Source organism: Phytophthora cinnamomi, assembly GCF_018691715.1.
Source record: "Phytophthora cinnamomi strain GKB4 chromosome Unknown Contig50, whole genome shotgun sequence".
NCBI classification, from domain to species: domain Eukaryota; phylum Oomycota; class Peronosporomycetes; order Peronosporales; family Peronosporaceae; genus Phytophthora; species Phytophthora cinnamomi.
Window position 1 is genome coordinate 833878 of NW_027150983.1, and position 17396 is coordinate 851273.

Consider the following 17396-nt stretch of genomic DNA (forward strand, 5'->3'; position numbering starts at 1 on the left):
ATGGAAGATATTTGAGTTTGCCTCGACAAATGGTCACGACGACGTAGTGCGCTGGCTAGTGCAGGAAGATCCTGGCTGCGAATATGACGTAGCGGACGCAGCAGTAGCGGGTCATACTGATTTGCTCAGGTGGCATTTACAGAATGCCAAGTGTACTGCGTATTCAATTGGGGTTGCAGTGGCTGCCGTCGCCTTCACGGGCGACCTTGAAACTGCGCAGCTTCTGCACGGACTGAGCACAATTCCGTATACAGTTTCGGTGTCGAAGGTAGCGCTAGATGGCCACTTGAAGATTCTTCAATGGATTCATGAGAACGATATCGGCGAGTACTGGGAATTCGGCCCGTGGCAGGCTGCGACTGGCGGCCACGTCGAAATACTGGAGTGGTTGCACGCTAGCAAGATCGTAGACTTCGACTCACGCGCAATGGACTCGGCAGCTGAGAATGGACGGTTTGAAGTTGTCAAGTGGCTGCACACGAACAGACAAGAAGGTTGTACAACCAAGGCGATGGATGGCGCTGCGAGGAATGGTCATCTTGATATCGTGGAATGGCTGCACGAAAATCGACGTGAAGGATGCACGCAGGCTGCCATGGACTCAGCGGCATCAAACGGTCACTTGCACGTACTCGAGTGGTTGAAAGCCAATCGTAAAGAAGGTTTCAGTGACGAGGCAATAAAGAATGCCATCAAGAAAAATCACGTGGAAGTCGCGCAGTGGCTTCATAGGAGTCGTGGTGGAGGAACCGATCTTCAGGGGTGTATTGACGCAGCCGCTGCTGCCGCTGGGTATCTCGAAATGGTGTCTTGGCTTCACCTAAGCGGTGTTGACCGCTGCTCAGAACGTGCGATGGATGACGCCGCAGCTGATAAATACCTTGACGTCTTGAAGTTCTTGCATGCTACCGGTCATAAATGTTCCGACAGATCTATGCATGGAGCAGCAAGGAACGATTTCTTGGAGGTGGTAAAATGTTTGCATTTGATTCGGGGTATGTCGTGCTCAGATGAGGCGGTGATTTCGACAGCGAAAGTAGGTCACATTGACGTTGTGCGTTGGTTGCTTTCTCGTTGGTCTGGAGAGTGCCCCGATGAAGCAATTGAGAAGGCAGCATTGCATGGACACTTGCACGTGATGAAGCTTTTGGATTCTTCCTCGAAACTTCCCGGTCTTTGGCCTCAACAAGCGCTGAAAGCGGCCTAGTTGGGAGGTAATTTGAAAATCGTGAAGTGGTTGTGGCCCCGCGTTAACGAGCGGTTGTATCCGGACTGTGAGCTTGATGCTGCGCAAGGAGACGACTTGGGCGCGCTGGAGTTTATCCGTACGAGATTGGATCGAAGTCTCAATGCTTCGATTTATGCGTCAGCACAATACAGAGGCTATACGGAGATTGAGATGTGGTACGAGCATCATTTTGGCAACACATACAAACGCAAACGGAGTGCAGGTAGTGAACGCCAGTGAACACACCACGCGCTGCAGTGCGTACCTGCCCCCGTTAATTCAAAATCGAGGCTAACTACAAACATAAACACTTCACAAAAATTAGCTCATTGGCAAACCGCTTGTATTATGGCGCTCTATCGTCGCAGCTTGCGGCTTTCAAACTTGCGGAACCGTGACACGGCCCGATCGTCGCTAGCCTGGTTCTTGCCGACTGCACACAGCAAAATGTCACCAAACTGTCAAGCACAGCTCCGCCCCGCTCTCTTCAACATAAAACCCCACATACCTGTATGGAATCCCCGCTCGCGTTGTTCGTCTGCAGCCCAACCCACCATCCACAACACAACTCGTCAGCTCTCCTCCCTCCCCTCCAACAAAACCCCTCCCGCTCACCTTTGTTCAGACTCTTCATCTCCGCCACATAGTCGGTCTTGTGTCTGTTGAAGTCCGCGCTGAAGTTGGCGGGCAGTGCCGAGCTGGCCAATCCCCCCACGGCGTCCCGCTTCGCGCCTCCTGCCTTGCTCTCCTCCAGCGCCCTCCTGGTCGCCTTCTCCGTGCGCTCCGCGTAGGACGCCGGCAGCTCCACCTCTGCGATGCCAGCGTTGCCCATGAGCATGCCTCCCTGGGCCGCCTCGTCGTAGCCGTTGCTGCTGCTGCTGGGCACGTCCGGCTTCAAGTGCTCCGGCAGCTCGAAGAGCTTGTCCTCGGCGGTTCGGAGCGCGTCCAGCGCCTCGTCCCCATTGGCTGCAGCCTGCTGCGTCTTGCGCTTCTTCTGCAGCCGCTGCTCGATGAACTGGTCCAGCAGCTCCTGGTGCTGGTCCCTGTCCGAGGCGGCGCTCTGGCCCGTGAACTGGCCGTCCAGCAGCGTCAGCAGCTTCTGATTGGTGGAGCCGCCGTCCTTCTTGGGGTCGTGCAGCCCGTACTGCGCGCTGTCGGGCGCCCTCTTCGGCGCCTTGGGCGGCTTCTGCGCCGCCAGCTCCTCCCGCAGCAGCTGGTCGCGCAGCCGCTGGTCCTCGCGCAGCTCCTGGATGGAGCGCTGGATCCGCTCCACGTCCGCGGCCTCGTCTGCGTGCTCGGACGCGCCCTCCGCCTCATCCTGCGGCCGCCGCGAGCGCTTGCGCCTGCTCTTCTTCTTGAAGCTCACCTCCATCCGCTCTGGTCACTGCAGCGGGGGAATGGCGGGTGGTACAGTGTGGTTGTGATTGGATGAAAAGAGAGGTGGGAACGGACCAATGAAACGAGAGTGCCGGCATTATGGTACAGTTCCGAAGTGTGGCACTCTGATTCACAGTCTGAACTCCCTTGAGCGTCACGCTTCGTGTGAGTGAGCGAAAACACTCGTCCAGTGATGACGGTACACTGTATGTAAGCGATGAATCTTGGATCGGCGGAGTGGCATGAAGGAAGGGAGCCTCCCTTAGCGAGGACGTTCCAACAGCGAAGTCGCCGGTCCCGTGCAATTGACGAAGCAGCCACGCTCTATGGTTGCGTGAGCGCGGCGCGATGCGACAATGCCGCTTGTTTTTTTCGGCACCTCCGATCTGAATGGAAAGCGCGTTTGCAAACACGCGAAGCCCGCCGCGAAGTTGCAGGTAATACATTCGACAACAGCCTGGGTCGGCCTCGAGTTCTTCGGTGTGAGGTCTGTAGCTGGAACTAACACAGTTATCGCACTGGCGCTGGTTTCACCGTGAGCGGGGTGTCTCTGCCATGTATATCGGAGCCCAAAAAAACCGCTCGGCTGTTTCGAGTGCACCCCGTCCACAGGACAAGCAGCGAGCGTCTCAGTACAACCCGCAGGTGGATTGTCGGCTGCTTGCGGTGCTTCGCAGCGCCGACGCTTTTTTCAGCCGATTCTCCCGCAAGCGCGGAATGGACGTCAACTGGTTCTAGGGCAGCAGCCTGGGCCGAAGGAAGTGGTCGGTGGCCGTTAATAGCGTAGAGGCACTCCCGCCACCGCATGGGGCAAGCCCGCAGTCGCACGTCTCGCCAGTCAACCTCCGCTTTGTCCCGCGGCATGCCACCCCTAAAAAGCGCATCAGAGGCCCTAAACAAGTCCCTAAAAACCAGTCACACTAGCCGTCCCGTCCCGTGCGCGCTTGCATGAGATATCCCACTGTGTGACCGCAGGCCCCGCTCGCGGTTGTACGGAGCAAAGTGCGGTGAATTAATCCATTATCAGAGGAATATCAAGTTAAACATATAAAAATCAACCTTACAATGTCCATTCATTGCATCTATTCTCGCAGGCAAACCATCTGTCCCAGTTCGCACTTCTTCGCGTACTCCACTCCCTCCCAAGTGTTCAGTTCGTGTGTAACCTGATCGAACGAGCGAGCAGCTCCCCACCAAGGCTGCCCGGTCCTGCATTGCGTTGCCCTGCACTGCACTGCCCTGCACTGCACTGCACCACTTCAGCCAGAGAGACGATGGCGCCGAGGAGGGATCCGGCCACGCCGTCCACCGCCGCTTCGCGCGCGGTACTGCAGTCCAGCGGCTGGCAGGAAGACCGCTACAGCTACGACAGCTACGACGCCGAGGTGCCCGCCATGATGGACCCGCACAGCGAGGAGCTGCTGCCGCGCCCGAGCCTGCTGGCCTTCCGCCCGTCGCGCATGCTGCGCGTCTCGCAGCAGCAGCACCAGAACGCCATCTACAAGCAGCAGCTGCTGCGCGCCATCGGCCGCCCCAGCGACGACAGCAGCGGCCGCCCCACGCGCACGTCCGAGTCGAGCGACGACGACTGGTACGAGGGCAGCGAGGCCGGCAGCTCGGACGCCGGCAGCACCTACTTCCCGTCGCCCGTGCAGGCGCGCAACCGCGACCAGCGCGCGGTCTCCACCGTGGACGAGGACGAGGAGAAGGAGAACTACGTGAGCAACAGCAACAGGCTCAACCGCGCCGAGTCGCTGCTGGCCGTCATGGCCATGCCCGCGTCGGGCCCCATCCCGCTGCTCGAGCGCATGGACAGCGAGGACGACGACAACGATATCGACACCATCATCTGCGACCCCACGCGCCTGCCGCGCACGCTCATCGTGGACGAGGACGGCTTCACGCTGTCCCGCGAGAGCGTCATGGTGCGCGCCGCCAGCGTGCCGCGCGGCGGCGTGATCAAGTCCGGGCTGCTCTTCAAGCAGGGTTTCGGCCTGCGCTCGGGCGGCTGGAAGGTGCGCTTCGTGGTGCTCACGAGCACCAAGATGACCTTCTTCCGCGAGGAGCACGGCCGCAAGCGCGGCGAGATCGACCTGGCCAAGTGCAGCGGCAAGGGCATCGAGATCATGCCGCGCGACTCGGTCTTCGACGGCTCGCAGGCCACCATGTGGCGCTTCGCCATCCGCGGCAAGAAGGGCCGCGTGCTGCTCAGCGCCTACACGGAGAGCGAGATGAAAGACTGGCTGCGGTGTCTGCACGTGGCGCTGGCGGCGCAGGGCTCCGGCTTCGGCCGGTTCACCGATTTTGTTGTGCCCAGTGGCACGTTTTTGGCTGAGAGGAGTGGCGGCCTGCTCCGTTCGTCGGGCCTCCAGTAGTGCAATTGGGGGCGACTGTGTTAGAAGCAATGAGAGAAGGGGAATGAGTGAATTGAGGCGGCCACTGGCGCCTCTCATCGCAGGCGAGGCGAAGGAACCCGCGGCCTGCTCATATGCGACCTGAGTGTTAAAACGCCGCCATTGTAATTTATGTTGAGACCTCCGACGTCGCACTTCCGCTGCATCGCTGCTCGCTCGTTGACGATCTACCTTTGAATTCTATGAAAACTAATTGAACTTGAAAGAGCTTGACTTGGCGGCGTGGTGGCCGGTGCTGGAGCTTGACGGTGTGATCCTGTGCTTACATGATGTATTTCGTCGGCATGTAGGCGAAGAAGACAAGTGCCATGAGCAGCAGCAGCAGGTCCGAGTGATTAAGTAGCTGAGCTTGCAACGACATCGCGTACAGCTGAGTTGGCGTGCGAGTCTTGGTCACAAGGGTGGTTTTTGGCATCGTCGGGTGCGGGTGCTGCTGGGGTCGTGAACGCGAACGAAGTCCAGTTTTCAAGCGCTGGAATGCAAGCCTCTTGCGAGTCAGAGTGGCCTGGAGTTTGAGAGCCTCGAAGACGCGGAATTTCAGTGCAAGGTTGGGAGCACTCGAGCGTCGGTGCTGAGATTGAACGTGCTCATGCAGCGCTCGAAGAACTTTACGGCAGATCACACGGTCGCGCATCGACATGGTGCGAGTTGATTTCTCGACACCACTGGGCTCATCTTCGTCGCCGCTCATGTACTCGGCGCGGTGAAGGACTTCGGAGAACTGGGAGCCTTGGTCGGCCCGAGTGTCATCTTCGTCATCACTGCAGTCTTCACTTTCAGCGGAAGCATCCAAGGACTCCTGCACGGTTGACGCGTAGTCGAAGTTTGCTGCGCCGCAATGCTTGCACATTTTCTCCGAGTGAGACTCCGTGCGCTGGGCGAGATTCGAGGAGGAGGAAGTGTCCTCGGCGTAGTCGAAAGGAGCCGGACGATCGTCTTCAAGCTCGCAGATCTCGTTAGCACAAGCGAGCAAGAATTCCTTGCAGTGGTGCAGTGAGCCTGTCGTCAAACCTTTGGCCCGTCCACTGCTTCGTAGAGCTTGCTTGCGAGGACTTGGTGGCGGCACCGGAATTTCGTATTCATCACGGTTCGATTTTGACAAGGAACCGGACTTGTAGACGAAGGATGGTGGCATCGAAGCCGAGTCGGCGCCTTGAAGCTCGCGCAGAGCTTGCACGCATGCACGTTGCACGGTTGGTTCGGTCAAGGGAAGTGCAGCAGCAACCTGAAGCACCTCCTGAGCTCCAGCCAGAGCGTTCACGTCCTGGTCCAGCAATCGCAGCACTGCCTGAAGAACGGAGGCGCGGAGCTTGGCTTTCAGTGGCCCGTGGAGCAGCGATCCCGGCATGCGATCGAGTTCTTCATCGGGTGCAGTGGCGCCAACCGACGACGACTCCAATGCGAAAGCCGAGGCGTTCTGAAGGTGCTTCTTGATCGGCGACTTTGGGAACTTCGTGGCTGAATACTTCAGTGGTGACGACGGTGACAAGAGTGCATTGATACGAGGCTTTCGAGGCGATTGAAGCTGGGGCTGCCCCGCGCGCTGCATCTGAAGATGCGACACCGGCCTGATCATGGCTGCGGTGGTGGTTGGTTGACTTGAGTTGAGTGCTCTAATTTGAATTGTGACGTTGATACGCTTCAGTCTGGTGTATTGGCTCGTTCCTTTCTAGCGTTTGAAGATGGTCCTTTGCGACTAGGAACCATCACGATCTGGTAATGTTATCACTTCAAGTAAGGACTCGGGGTGAGATCCTGGTGCCCTGATCTCGTTTACGATTGCATCGGTGGTGGATGCGAAGAAATGGATCAGGCCAAGATGACTTTGGCTCTTTATTTAGTTGGCGTCTTCGATTTCCTCGATTGCATTGCCTGCGAGCTTGGTGCTCTGAGCGTTTCTGCACTCTATCTTAGTTTGTTGGGTGGTTCCTAGTCACCGCTGCAGCAGCATTGATATCAGAGCATTCGTCATGGCTCCATCACGGTCGAATGTGCACGATAAAGATGGTGTCGATGAAAACGTTGAGGCGTTCGTTCGGCATCCTCCAATGGGACTATCAACGCTGGACCTACTTGCTCGGACTTCGCAGCTGGATGGAGTCACACCATGGCAAGACGAAGGCGTCTCGACAAAAGTTCGCCGAGAAATGCATCAACTTGCAAAGGTCGAGATGGCCGAGTCACTGCGAACTCAACTGGTACGAATTGAAGCTAGTGGAACCATGTACAAAGCTACGGTAGCTAACGACGCTTTTCATTGCCGACTACAGGCTGACAGGCCACGCGTGCACGATATGAACACGCTCGGACTTCCAAAGGACCCGCCACCACTCGGCGCGCAGCTCTACAAGACGAAAAGGCCCAATTTCGTCCATGGTACACCGATACAGCGGCGGTTAGTCGCAGGGAAGCTCATACGGATGAATGATCTCGAGGAGTGCATGCTGAACTCGTCCGCTTCGGCCCCCGAGCTCTCTCGCGCGATTGCCCGACAGATCAAAGGATTGAAAGAGTATCCCGAGAGTGAACAAGACACCTTAGATCTGGCTATGAATTGTGCTGCGAAGGCCACCTGCAGGGAAGAACAGAAAGCAACGCAGCCACTACCCAAGCGCGAGTTGGATCCAGCCGAGCAAGAGCGTATAGCTCTACGACAACAGGAGAACCAATTGCAGGCGAAGCTTCTGTACGTCACGCAAAAACTAACACGGAAGTATAAGCAGCAGCTTGCCCCCCGAAGTAAGGGACCGGCAGCTACCTGCAAGATTCATTCTCTAGCTCAGAAGTGGGAAGAGCAGCACCAAGGTCCTGAGCACGCAAGCTCTGTGTCGGCCTCGGTTGACAACGACCGCTACAACCTGTACGCAGCTGGCCGGTTTTCCACGCAAACCGAAATCGACTACTATCCACGGAAAATCGAGCCCCGCGAACCAGCCACAGATAAGCATCGTCGCCATACCACGCATACCAAGTACGGCAACGCTCTAGCGAAAAACAAATGCAGTCTACGTGGACCGTTCTAAGCGAACTACTACGTAGTAGCATATGCACACGTCTTGCCTCGATCATTGTTAAGAGGTTAACAATAAAAATGGTATCACGGTTGCCGCTCATTTCACTGGTAGTAGGATCCTATGCGCGTAGTGGAAAGTAGCTGCTTGACGCGTTCGTCTTCTGCCGAATACTTCGCTACCGAAGGCGCGAATTCCATTCGTTCCTGAAATCTCGGCGACAGCATCCGCGCGATGTTCATCGCTTCAAGCGAAGAGTCTTGTCGATCTACCAGCGCCTCAAGTTCAGCCTCGGCTGCGCGGCGTTGCTTCTCGCGTCGTTCGCGTAGTCTCTGCACTGCCTGAGCCGGAGCAGCTTCACCTGCAAGCTGGCTACGAGCTTGGCGCTCCTGTTCAGCAGCCAGCGCTTGTCGCTGCGCTTGAACCTCTTTCTCCTTTGTCAGAGCCACTCGCTGCTCACACATACGACTCTGACAGCATGCACACACGAAGTCAGCTTTGGATTTAAGTCGAGCACTTGGTAGTAGCTGCCGAGACGTACGAATTCCGCCATTTCTTCGGGCGTGCGTTGCTGGTGGTACGGGTTCGAGCTGTCACGGCTAACAGCGCGTATACTGCTCGATACTAACTGAGAACTAGCAGGGGCAACTACGGTAGAGTTGGTGGTGGTGGGTGGAGAGCTTCGACGCGGGCGGTTGAAGACCTCCGGGTAGCCTGTGCGGATCGCCAGCAGCTGCATCCGCTCCTGCATGAGTTCTCCACGTCTCCGCGTCGCTTCTCCATGCCTTTCACCTACAAACCACCACCAATAGCGATAAGACAGAGTTCAGCAGCACAGGAATCCCATGTACGCAGTTTGCCTCACTCAAGTGTGCCATTCGTCTACCAACTTCAACGTCAACCAGTCCCTTGCGACTCGTCGAGACGACAAAACTTCAGCTTTGCTCTTCTCTATAGCCGACGCGAGTTGCGTGCGTCCGACTCGACTCGGTTCAACACTTGACACACAGCGCACGAAGTGGCGACCGCACGCAACGAGAGAAGCAGAGAGCCCACAGCACAGCCAAGGTTTATTCCGCCCTTCACATCTCCAGATTTAGCGAGCCAGAGACTGTGCCTACAGAACTGGTACGCACACAACTCGCACACAACTGAGCCGTTACAAAGCAGTTGAGCTCTCCCATCACCAAGACCATCACCAAGACTACAAGACCAAGTCGCCGGTACGAGAACGCCACGCTGGCCGAGTCAGGCAATTGAAGACACACACCAGACGCGCCGTCCCACGTCCGTTAGCCCCAACTCCGCCGTTGCGGCTCGGCGTTTCCTCTCAATCACTCCAACTCCACCGGGCGTTTGACTAAGACTAACGAGCTGCGATGGCCTGCACGAGTCCCAACCAGTGGGCGCTGGCGTCGCCCACGGCGAGCAGCAGCAGTCGGAGCAGCCGCGCGCATCTGCCCAGCGGCGACCGGCAGGACGAGGCCGGCGACGTCGATGCGCACGAGGAATTGGACCGCGACGACGCGCTGCTCGACCACGTGCGACAGTTGATCGTCGACTTGCTGGTGGACGACGAAGGCCGCCGCAGCTCCAGCTTCGCGGCGGCGCACGATGCGCTTGAACACAGTGGGGACGGTGGTCGAGACGCCAAGCGCCGCAGCAACAACCCCGAAGCGGAGGAGGACGGCTCGGCTGCGAGGGAGCGGCTGCTGGAGGACAAGCTGGCGCGCGTGCTGATGGAGCTCGCTGCTGAGCAGGACAACCTGCGCTTGGCGGCGAACGCTGGCAACGCGCTGCTGGAGGAGCTCAGCACCGCGCGCGAGGAAGTCGACGCTCTGCATGACGAACTTGAAGCTGCACAAGTGGACCAAGACCGATCGGCGAGGGACGCGCAGCGACTGCGCGAACAGAATGCAGCGCTGGAGACGGAACTGCAGCGCTACGACGCGCCGTACGGCTCTTGTGACTCTACGGGGCAGCAAAACGCGCTTAGTCACTTACAGCAGCTACAGCAACAGCAACAGCAGCGACGGCCGTCAATCACCTCCCGCTCGGGGAGTTTTAGCAGAGCGGACTCATGCGAACGCTGCGCTTCGCGCGAGGTCGAGCTGACGCAACTTGAACAGCGAGCAGATGAGCTGAGACGGCGCTGCTTGGAGCTGGAGCTTGCGCGCGAGCGGGAACTGCAGCGGCAGCGGGAGCTCTGCGAGGAAATTTCACAGCTGCAACAGCGCAATAAAAACCACCATCTCGAGACTGCACGCACACAGCAGGACCTGGAGTTCGTAACCACGCAGCTTGAGCAGCAGACGCAAGAGGTCGAGCGCGTCCAAGCTGTGCGAGACACCTTGCGCCGAACCACCCGCCGTTTGGAAGCGGAGAACGAAGACCTCCAGGCGCGCCTGGCAGCTCGAGATGAGCTTGTCGCGAAACTGGAAAGTAGCAAGGCGCGCGCGGCGACACAGCTGCAAGTTGCGGAGAACCGAACGGCGAGTGCTCAAGACGAGACGCGGCGAGCCACCGAGACCCTGGAGCAGTTGCAAAAGCAACTGGAAAACGCACTTCGTCATCAGCAGGAACACACTGGACGTGGAAGCAGTTCCCCACCAGGTAGCCGTGAAGTTGATACGGGGCCTCGCGAGAAAGAAAACGATGACATGGAGCGGCTACTGGAGGATGCCACGCGCGAAGTTGCAGCGTTGCGTCTTGAAAACAGGATTCTTCGTCGGCAAACTTCGTCGGAGGCGAGCTCTGAAGGGAGTCGGGTGCGAGGCAGGAGGCGCAAGACCATGTGTACGGGGAGTTCCGCGATGACCGCTGCCGACGTGCTGGCGCTTGATAACCGTGGACCTTATGCAGCAAGTGCCAGCAGCAAAAGCGACAGCGGGAGTGACATTGAATCGATTGCCACACCACCTTCTCAACTGCCGCCGTTAGAGTTCGAGACCATCGACAGAGCTGGTTCAACAGGAAAATCAGCTGAGGTTTTGTCGGGGGACGGGAAGAAGCGCCGGAATATGGCATTGGAGTTGAGTTGGGTCGATAGAGCCGCTACATCTGCTGCCACGCTTTCAGCACCGGAAGATGGATGTTCAGTAGCCGAGTTTCATCTTGAAAACAAGCCGGTAGCGTTGGACGGACCGTCGATGAGTAGCCTCAGAACGGTTGAAGAGAAAATTGTCGATGACGAGCGGGGACGTGGAGCGGCTTCTTCTGTGCCAGTCACCATGGAGCCATCAGTTGTCAAGCGCTCGGCGCTTTCGCGGCTTAGCCATGTAAACGAGCTCTGTGCTATTGGCGGATCCACCGAAATGAATAGTCCGGATGTGCGTTTGTATGGAATGGAAGGGGGGCGATCAGTACGGCGATCAACCAGCAGCGGTGCTGAACATTCGCGGACTCGCGAGCTCGCCATCGATGAACTTAAGAAGGACGCTGCTGAGTCGCCACCTCAGTCGCCATTGTATCTGGGGCTGTCGTTCATCGCGTGCGCCACTGCAGCCACCGCAGCTGGGTTGCTAGCCCGTCGGTAATAGATGATAATATATCAACGTCCTTGTGTGTTTGCAGATTCGAGTGGCTGATTATTGCAGTCGTTGGGTTATGCCGCATCATTGTTTTGCTGTGCTCGGGAAAACACGTCACTGTCGTCGACGCTTGTTGCCGTTACCCCGACCGGCATTTGAACGACCATTATTGACACTGGGACGGCCATTTCCTCTTCCACCGCGAGGGACGCTGTGACGCGAGGGCACGCTCCCGCTTCGGCTGCTGCTGGGCCGAGCACTGCTAGCGGCATTCGGCCGGCGCCGATCGCTAGGACTCACTCTCGGGCGTCCTTCACGAGGGTTTGGTGCCTGTGCTACCATTTGAACCCTTCGGTCAGGACCAGGGCGTACAACAGGCTGCCTTCGGTCATCACTACGACCGCCAATAGCTCGCCTCTTTACCGTTTGCTTTCTAGCTGGCAATGGCTGCTCGTATTCGGCATCGCCATCGTCTGCGTAGGCGTGGTCATCGTATTCCTCGTAATTGTAGCCGTCCGTTCGCCTACCGAGAGGCTGCCGGCGCACGACTACCGGCCTCTGAGGAACTCGAGGTCGAGGAGCCTCGTATGCCATCCGCTCATCGTAGTTGTGGTCATATTCATCCACATCATATTCGTCCTCAATGTAATCGCGCTGGCGAGTGTTAACAGGCCGCCGACGTGCTGGTGGGGGTAGACGCTCTTCGTATTCGACCTCATCAAAGTCACCATCATAGATGTACGTATCGTCATCCTCATAGTGATACTCTTGTTGCGGACGGCGGGGCAGTTGGCGACGTGGAGTCTGCCGTCTGGCTGGTAGTCTAGGAGCTTCTTCGCAATCTTCATCATAGTAGTCCTCCTCCTCGGCATTGTCCTCATAATAGGGATCGTCCTCTTCGACATATTCGTCCTCATCAGCACCGTTGACATAATCGTCCTCTTCTTCATCTCGGCGTGAACGCTTTCGCTTCCGAGGAGGAGCCGCACGCTTCGATGAAATGGCATCTCCTGCAATAACCTGCAGCACCAAGCGCTGCGCACGAAGCACGCAGCTCATATCGCCAGTGAAAACACACACTCGGTTTTCGTCGTCGTGAGCGGCTAAGAAGTGTGTGTGGGCGCCAGACTTTTCGGAAATCTCTCGGATCAGCTTTCCACGTTGGTCCAGCATAAACCCACATATCCTAGATGGGAGAAGGACTTTAACTGTGACTTTGTCGCCCTTGCAACCAGTTGAAGAGGGGCTAAACGTTCTTGGACACTTTGAGGAGGCCAGGTAGTCCCGCAGCTTTGCGGTGACGACACGCCGGGCGTGTTCAGTCTGCTTGGGGTTGCCTTGCATGTGAAGAATGCGGTTTATGCTACCGAGAGGCAGGTCCTCCGCGGAAGGAATTTGTAGGCGCGCACCTGTGCGCTCAGTGATGTTTTTGACTGTGGAGCCCTGCGGACCGATGAGGAACCCAGCGGCGTGATACGGGATGGCAAAGTACTGTCCAAGCCGTCCATTAGCCACGCTTGCTGACACCTCAGGACGTCCGCCAGCTTTGCTTTTAATCTCCTCCACGGCTGCAGCGATGGAGTCCACCGGCCCAGTCAAAACCACGCGGCGCTCTGTGGTCCCGGGAACCACGTCCTCGCCCACGTGGATCGCGGCGCCAGTGTCGCGACGGATCGCGGCTAAAACACTTCCCTGTCGCCCCATCATCTTCCCTACATCTTCGCGCTGGACCATCCAGTTAAACGGACTTGTGATCTCCAGCTCAGGCTTCTTCCCGGACGACACAGCTACGCTCATGACTTTCGTGATGGAGGTGGCGGGTAGTGCTACAGGTGGTGCCTCGTCCGAGAGGTCCATATAGTTTGGGTCACGCTTGTCCGCTCGATACGCGCGGATGTATGCAATGATGAGTCGCTGGGCTAAGCTGATGCACCTGGCTTTCCCGTAAATGCGGAGCAGCCTGTCGTCCTTGAAAGGTGAAGCTTCAGGATCGCGAATGGAGAGTGTGCAGTCTGCCTGCTGACCGATGCTTTGGATCGGCTGGCCACGGCGCTCCAACAACGCAGCAGTGGCATTAGATGGGATCAAAATGTGCAGCATGTGTTGGAAATCTCCGTGTAGCTCCGAGTCTTCGTACTCGTCCGGTGTGAGCTGCGCCAGTCTCTTCAGCGTCGTCGTGGTATTAGTAGTAGGTGACGCGTTGGTCCGGGGCTGCTTTTGCTGTGCCCTTGGAGGAAGCTCGCGCTTCGCGGTTTGCTTCTCCTCACGTGGGTCAGGGTGGTTATGGTGCGAGTTGTTCCTCGGCTCTTCAAGAGCCCGGAGCTGCTGCAGCCTCGGGGTGTTGCTTCTGCCGCCCGTCAAGTCAGCGATGCGGGGCTTGGGCGTTGAGCTCAGGACAGCAACCCGTGGATGCTCCTGTGCACCATCAGCTTCGGCCTTCATAGGGACATCTCCCGAAGCCTCCGAGTCCGTTGTATAGTGCGAGTTGCTGCCATTTCCAATCGAGCCAGTCGATGCAACAGCGCCATTCGACCCTGAACTGTCTGCATGGGGCATGGTACTGTCGTCCGAGGTTCCGTTGCGCCGTCCTGCAGCTGGAAGGCCTCGATCTTCACTGGGCACGCGGTTGTGGGCGTTGCTGGACGCTGGCGACGGCTGGAGGTTGTGGCTGCACGTGCACTTGGGCGTCCGCAGCTCCTGCGGGTGTGGGCGGCTGCTGGGGGCGAGCGGTGGCTCCGTGGGCTCGGATTTGATGGGCAGAGGACTGTCGTCCAGTGCCTCCAGTTGGCCGTTGAGCTCCGGCTGCAGACCGCGGTTCACGCGCGCGCGGTCCAGCAGCGCCAGTAGTTTGGACTTGCGGTCGGCGTCGTCGCCGTCCCCGGTGGAGGGCGCGGCGGCCTGTTGCATGGAGAGAGAAGACGGCGGGGGAGGAAGAGGTGATGGAGACCAATTGAGAGATGGAGACTTGAATCGGGGCGTTATTTCGAGACGCAAATGGGCGTTGTGGTGTGTCAAAAGGTGCTGATTGTGTCGAATGGGTAGGCCCGATTTGCTTTGGTGAACCGTGGAATCGCGCCAACGAAAAAAGCTCCATCCTGGTGAGGAGCTATAACAGCCGCGGCGTTCCCAACGATTTTATTAATTGAGGTCGTACATTGTATCAACGCCACACGTGATGCTTCGATGCCAGGCGTCGTGGTTACCGCAAGAAATCTCTGGTAGTGAAGTGGTTATAGCAAAATGGATGCAGCAGTTGCAGCAAACTGAAGTACACTCGTCCGCGCGGTTTCAAGGGAGCATGCCTGAGACGAAACCAGCTCGGCCGATAGCTCTACGGGGAACATTCCTTTGCTTTACAGGTCTACTGAGCACGATGCACCCTACTTGTCACCATTGCCCGACGAGCGCCTTGCCAACTCGGCACTGCCGAGGTCGGCCCGCAGGGGATGAATGCCGAATCGAACCGCCCGAGTGGGTTGCACTGCAACCTGCAACTTGCAGACGATGAAGGTGAATGAGTGTCACACACCTGGCTAAATCAGGCGCGTCATCCTGGTTCAGACTAAGTTACAACACAAGCGTTGGGTACAACCACACTTCGGTGCGAATGTCCCTGGGCCTTCCTCGAGACTGCAACGAGCGGCGTTCGATCCACACGTACGAGCACGAGCAGCGGTGACAACGGCACAGCCGAGCGCGCACACGCGCGGCCAAGGTGTCGCCTGCATAGAGCTCGGCCTCCGCTGATCGCCTCCGAGTTTCGAGCAGTCGATGAAAACGTCACAGCGATTACGTCGCTGCTTCTTAAAACCTGTATATTGTGATACGATATCACAATATGAAGACGGACTAGAATAACCGACTCATACTAACGAACTCATCTCCCTCTCTTACAGCAATATACCTGCCACATCACATGCTGTCACTATCTCTGCTCGAGAACTAGATTTTGCCAGCCGACAGTCAACTCGGACCTGTCTTTACACCCACTCTTGCTTTCACTATGCCGCCGTCTGGCCGCGTGAAAAGCCAGCAACGTCACGGTGCTCGGGTGCTGGACACTGCGAGCAAAATGCACTCACAAGAAAATCGAGGACGTTTGCATTCCGCAGCGCGCCCTCATCAAGCTCAGCTGAGTGCGGCGGAGGTAGCAGGGCCGCCGCATACTGAGGTCAAGTGAAAGGCTGTCGCAGAGCTGTCTGCCGACCTCGCTCGACCGTCGCCCTTTCAGCAGTTCCATCCTCTCGGCGGCTGCCCGTTAGTGACTTCCGAAGTGGACACGGTCCTCCCTCGCTCGCGCGTCGTTGACTCTCTAATCCGCCCCCAAGGCAGCACAGCGCAGGCAAGCCTCACCGCCATGACGACGTCCACGGCCGTGGCCAAGGTGCCGATGCGGCGCGGCCAGTCGCCCTGGACGCGCTCGCGGCGGCTCGCCAGCAGCGCCAGCAACTCGAACGCCGTGGACATGGAGAACTACCAGGGCACCATCTACTTCGCGGACATCAAAGTGGACGGCTCGACCTTCGTGGTGCAGGTGGACACGGGCTCGTCCGACCTGTGGATCTCGTGCTACTACCTCAGCGGCTCGTCGTGCTCGTCCACGTGTCCGTCGGACGCCACCACCATCTCGTACGGCTCGGGCGACGTGTGCGTCACGGGCACGACCGCCGACATCAAGTTCGGCAACGTGGCCGTGGCCAACTACGTCGTGGGCGTGGCGCAGGGCAGCAACGTGGACCCGAGCAGCTCCAGCTCGCTGCTGGCGGGCGACGCCGAGGGGCTCTTCGGCCTGGCCTACGACTCGCTGGCCTCGCTGCCGTCCAGCGGCGGCCAGTTCATCGACTACGTCACGAGCTTCTCCATGTACCTGACCAAGGAGGACAACGCGGCCGGCAGCTTCCTGCTGCTCAACGGCGTGGACGACGAGCTCATCTCGTCCGACGGACTCACCCCGTACACCATCAGCCTCAAGTCGTCCAAGCCCACGCACTGGACCATCGGCATGACGGCCATGCAGCTTGGCAACAGCACCGCCGTGTTCCCGTGCTCGACCGCGAGCAGCGGCAGCTGCGACAGCATCGTGGACTCGGGCACGTCGCTGCTGGCCATGCCCAGCTCCATCTACTCGAGCTTTGTGAGCACGTACCTCTCCGGCTGCCAGCAGTACTCGTCCGGGTCGGAGATCTACATGTGCTCGAGCGACGTGGACCTGCCCCGCATCGCGCTGACCTTCGGCGACGTGACGTTCTACCTCGAGAAGGAGGACTACATCATCGACCTGGGCTCGAACAGGGTCGTCGTCGAGGTGCAAGCCACGTCCAGCAGCAGCGGCTCGTACGCCAACACGTGGATCATCGGGGAGACGTTCCTCAAGATGTTCTACACGGGCTACAACGTCAACGAGTCGGTCACGTTCTACTGCGTCGAGAACAGCACGTGCACGCCCGGGTCTCAAGCAGTCTCCTTGCCGGCGTCGTCCGACTCGTCCGGTGACAGCACAGGCGGCGGTGGCTTTGGCGGTGGCAGCGGTGGCACTTCGGGGACCTCCTCCAGTGACGACAAAAGCCACCTCGTGACGATCCTGGCGATTGTGCTGGGCGTCCTCGCCTTCTTCTTCCTCATCGCAGTGGTGACGTATCTGTTCCGCTGCATCTGCCGACGCAAACGCGCCTCCCGACACGAGCAATCGCTGCAGCCGGTGCTGGTCGTACCCGGTGGCTACTACCAGCCGCAGCCTGCCGTCCAGCCCTCCCAGGGCTACTACGCCCAGCACTAACCAGTAGCACGCAGTTTTGGTATCTATAAAGTAACATCAGCTCCTGAGCACTATCAAACT

The 17396-nt window shown here is 58.3% G+C and overlaps 8 protein-coding genes across 9 annotated transcripts; 4 read left to right on the forward strand and 4 right to left on the reverse strand.

Annotated features, from left to right (window-relative positions):
* Positions 1-1584: 1584 nt before the first annotated feature.
* IUM83_06602 (uncharacterized protein) lies at positions 1585-2600 on the reverse strand (the record flags this gene model as incomplete). The annotated part of the gene is made up of 3 exons (XM_067930825.1): positions 1585-1661; positions 1737-1766; positions 1844-2600. The coding sequence occupies 3 exons, from the start codon at positions 2598-2600 to the stop codon at positions 1585-1587; spliced, it is 864 nt and encodes a 287-aa protein (XP_067789828.1).
* A 1279-nt stretch (positions 2601-3879) lies between these two features.
* On the forward strand, positions 3880-4980 carry IUM83_06603 (uncharacterized protein; the record flags this gene model as incomplete). Its single annotated transcript, XM_067930826.1, has 1 exon — positions 3880-4980. The coding sequence occupies one exon, from the start codon at positions 3880-3882 to the stop codon at positions 4978-4980; it is 1101 nt and encodes a 366-aa protein (XP_067789697.1).
* A 301-nt stretch (positions 4981-5281) lies between these two features.
* On the reverse strand, positions 5282-6568 carry IUM83_06604 (uncharacterized protein; the record flags this gene model as incomplete). Its single annotated transcript, XM_067930827.1, has 1 exon — positions 5282-6568. One exon carries the CDS (start codon positions 6566-6568, stop codon positions 5282-5284), a length of 1287 nt encoding a protein of 428 aa, XP_067789699.1.
* A 622-nt stretch (positions 6569-7190) lies between these two features.
* IUM83_06605 (anthranilate synthase component 1) lies at positions 7191-8042 on the forward strand (the record flags this gene model as incomplete). The annotated part of the gene is made up of 2 exons (XM_067930828.1): positions 7191-7217; positions 7290-8042. 2 exons carry the CDS (start codon positions 7191-7193, stop codon positions 8040-8042), a joined length of 780 nt encoding a protein of 259 aa, XP_067789700.1.
* Positions 8043-8134: 92 nt separating this feature from the next.
* Positions 8135-8908, reverse strand: IUM83_06606 (uncharacterized protein; the record flags this gene model as incomplete). The annotated part of the gene is made up of 3 exons (XM_067930829.1): positions 8135-8500; positions 8572-8822; positions 8896-8908. The coding sequence occupies 3 exons, from the start codon at positions 8906-8908 to the stop codon at positions 8135-8137; spliced, it is 630 nt and encodes a 209-aa protein (XP_067789638.1).
* Positions 8909-9409: 501 nt separating this feature from the next.
* IUM83_06607 (uncharacterized protein) lies at positions 9410-11566 on the forward strand (the record flags this gene model as incomplete). Of its 2 annotated transcripts, XM_067930830.1 has the most annotated exons (2): positions 9410-10068; positions 10136-10145. In XM_067930830.1, the coding sequence occupies 2 exons, from the start codon at positions 9410-9412 to the stop codon at positions 10143-10145; spliced, it is 669 nt and encodes a 222-aa protein (XP_067789639.1). The 2 variants fall into 2 exon arrangements, with proteins under 2 accessions (XP_067789639.1, XP_067789640.1); XM_067930831.1 differs by having other exon boundaries at positions 9410-11566.
* IUM83_06608 (far upstream element-binding protein 3-like) lies at positions 10250-16027 on the reverse strand (the record flags this gene model as incomplete). The annotated part of the gene is made up of 3 exons (XM_067930832.1): positions 10250-10561; positions 11984-14458; positions 15914-16027. 3 exons carry the CDS (start codon positions 16025-16027, stop codon positions 10250-10252), a joined length of 2901 nt encoding a protein of 966 aa, XP_067789829.1.
* Positions 15918-17336, forward strand: IUM83_06609 (pepsin-like aspartic protease A1; the record flags this gene model as incomplete). Its single annotated transcript, XM_067930833.1, has 1 exon — positions 15918-17336. One exon carries the CDS (start codon positions 15918-15920, stop codon positions 17334-17336), a length of 1419 nt encoding a protein of 472 aa, XP_067789830.1.
* Between the last annotated feature and the right edge of the window lie 60 nt (positions 17337-17396).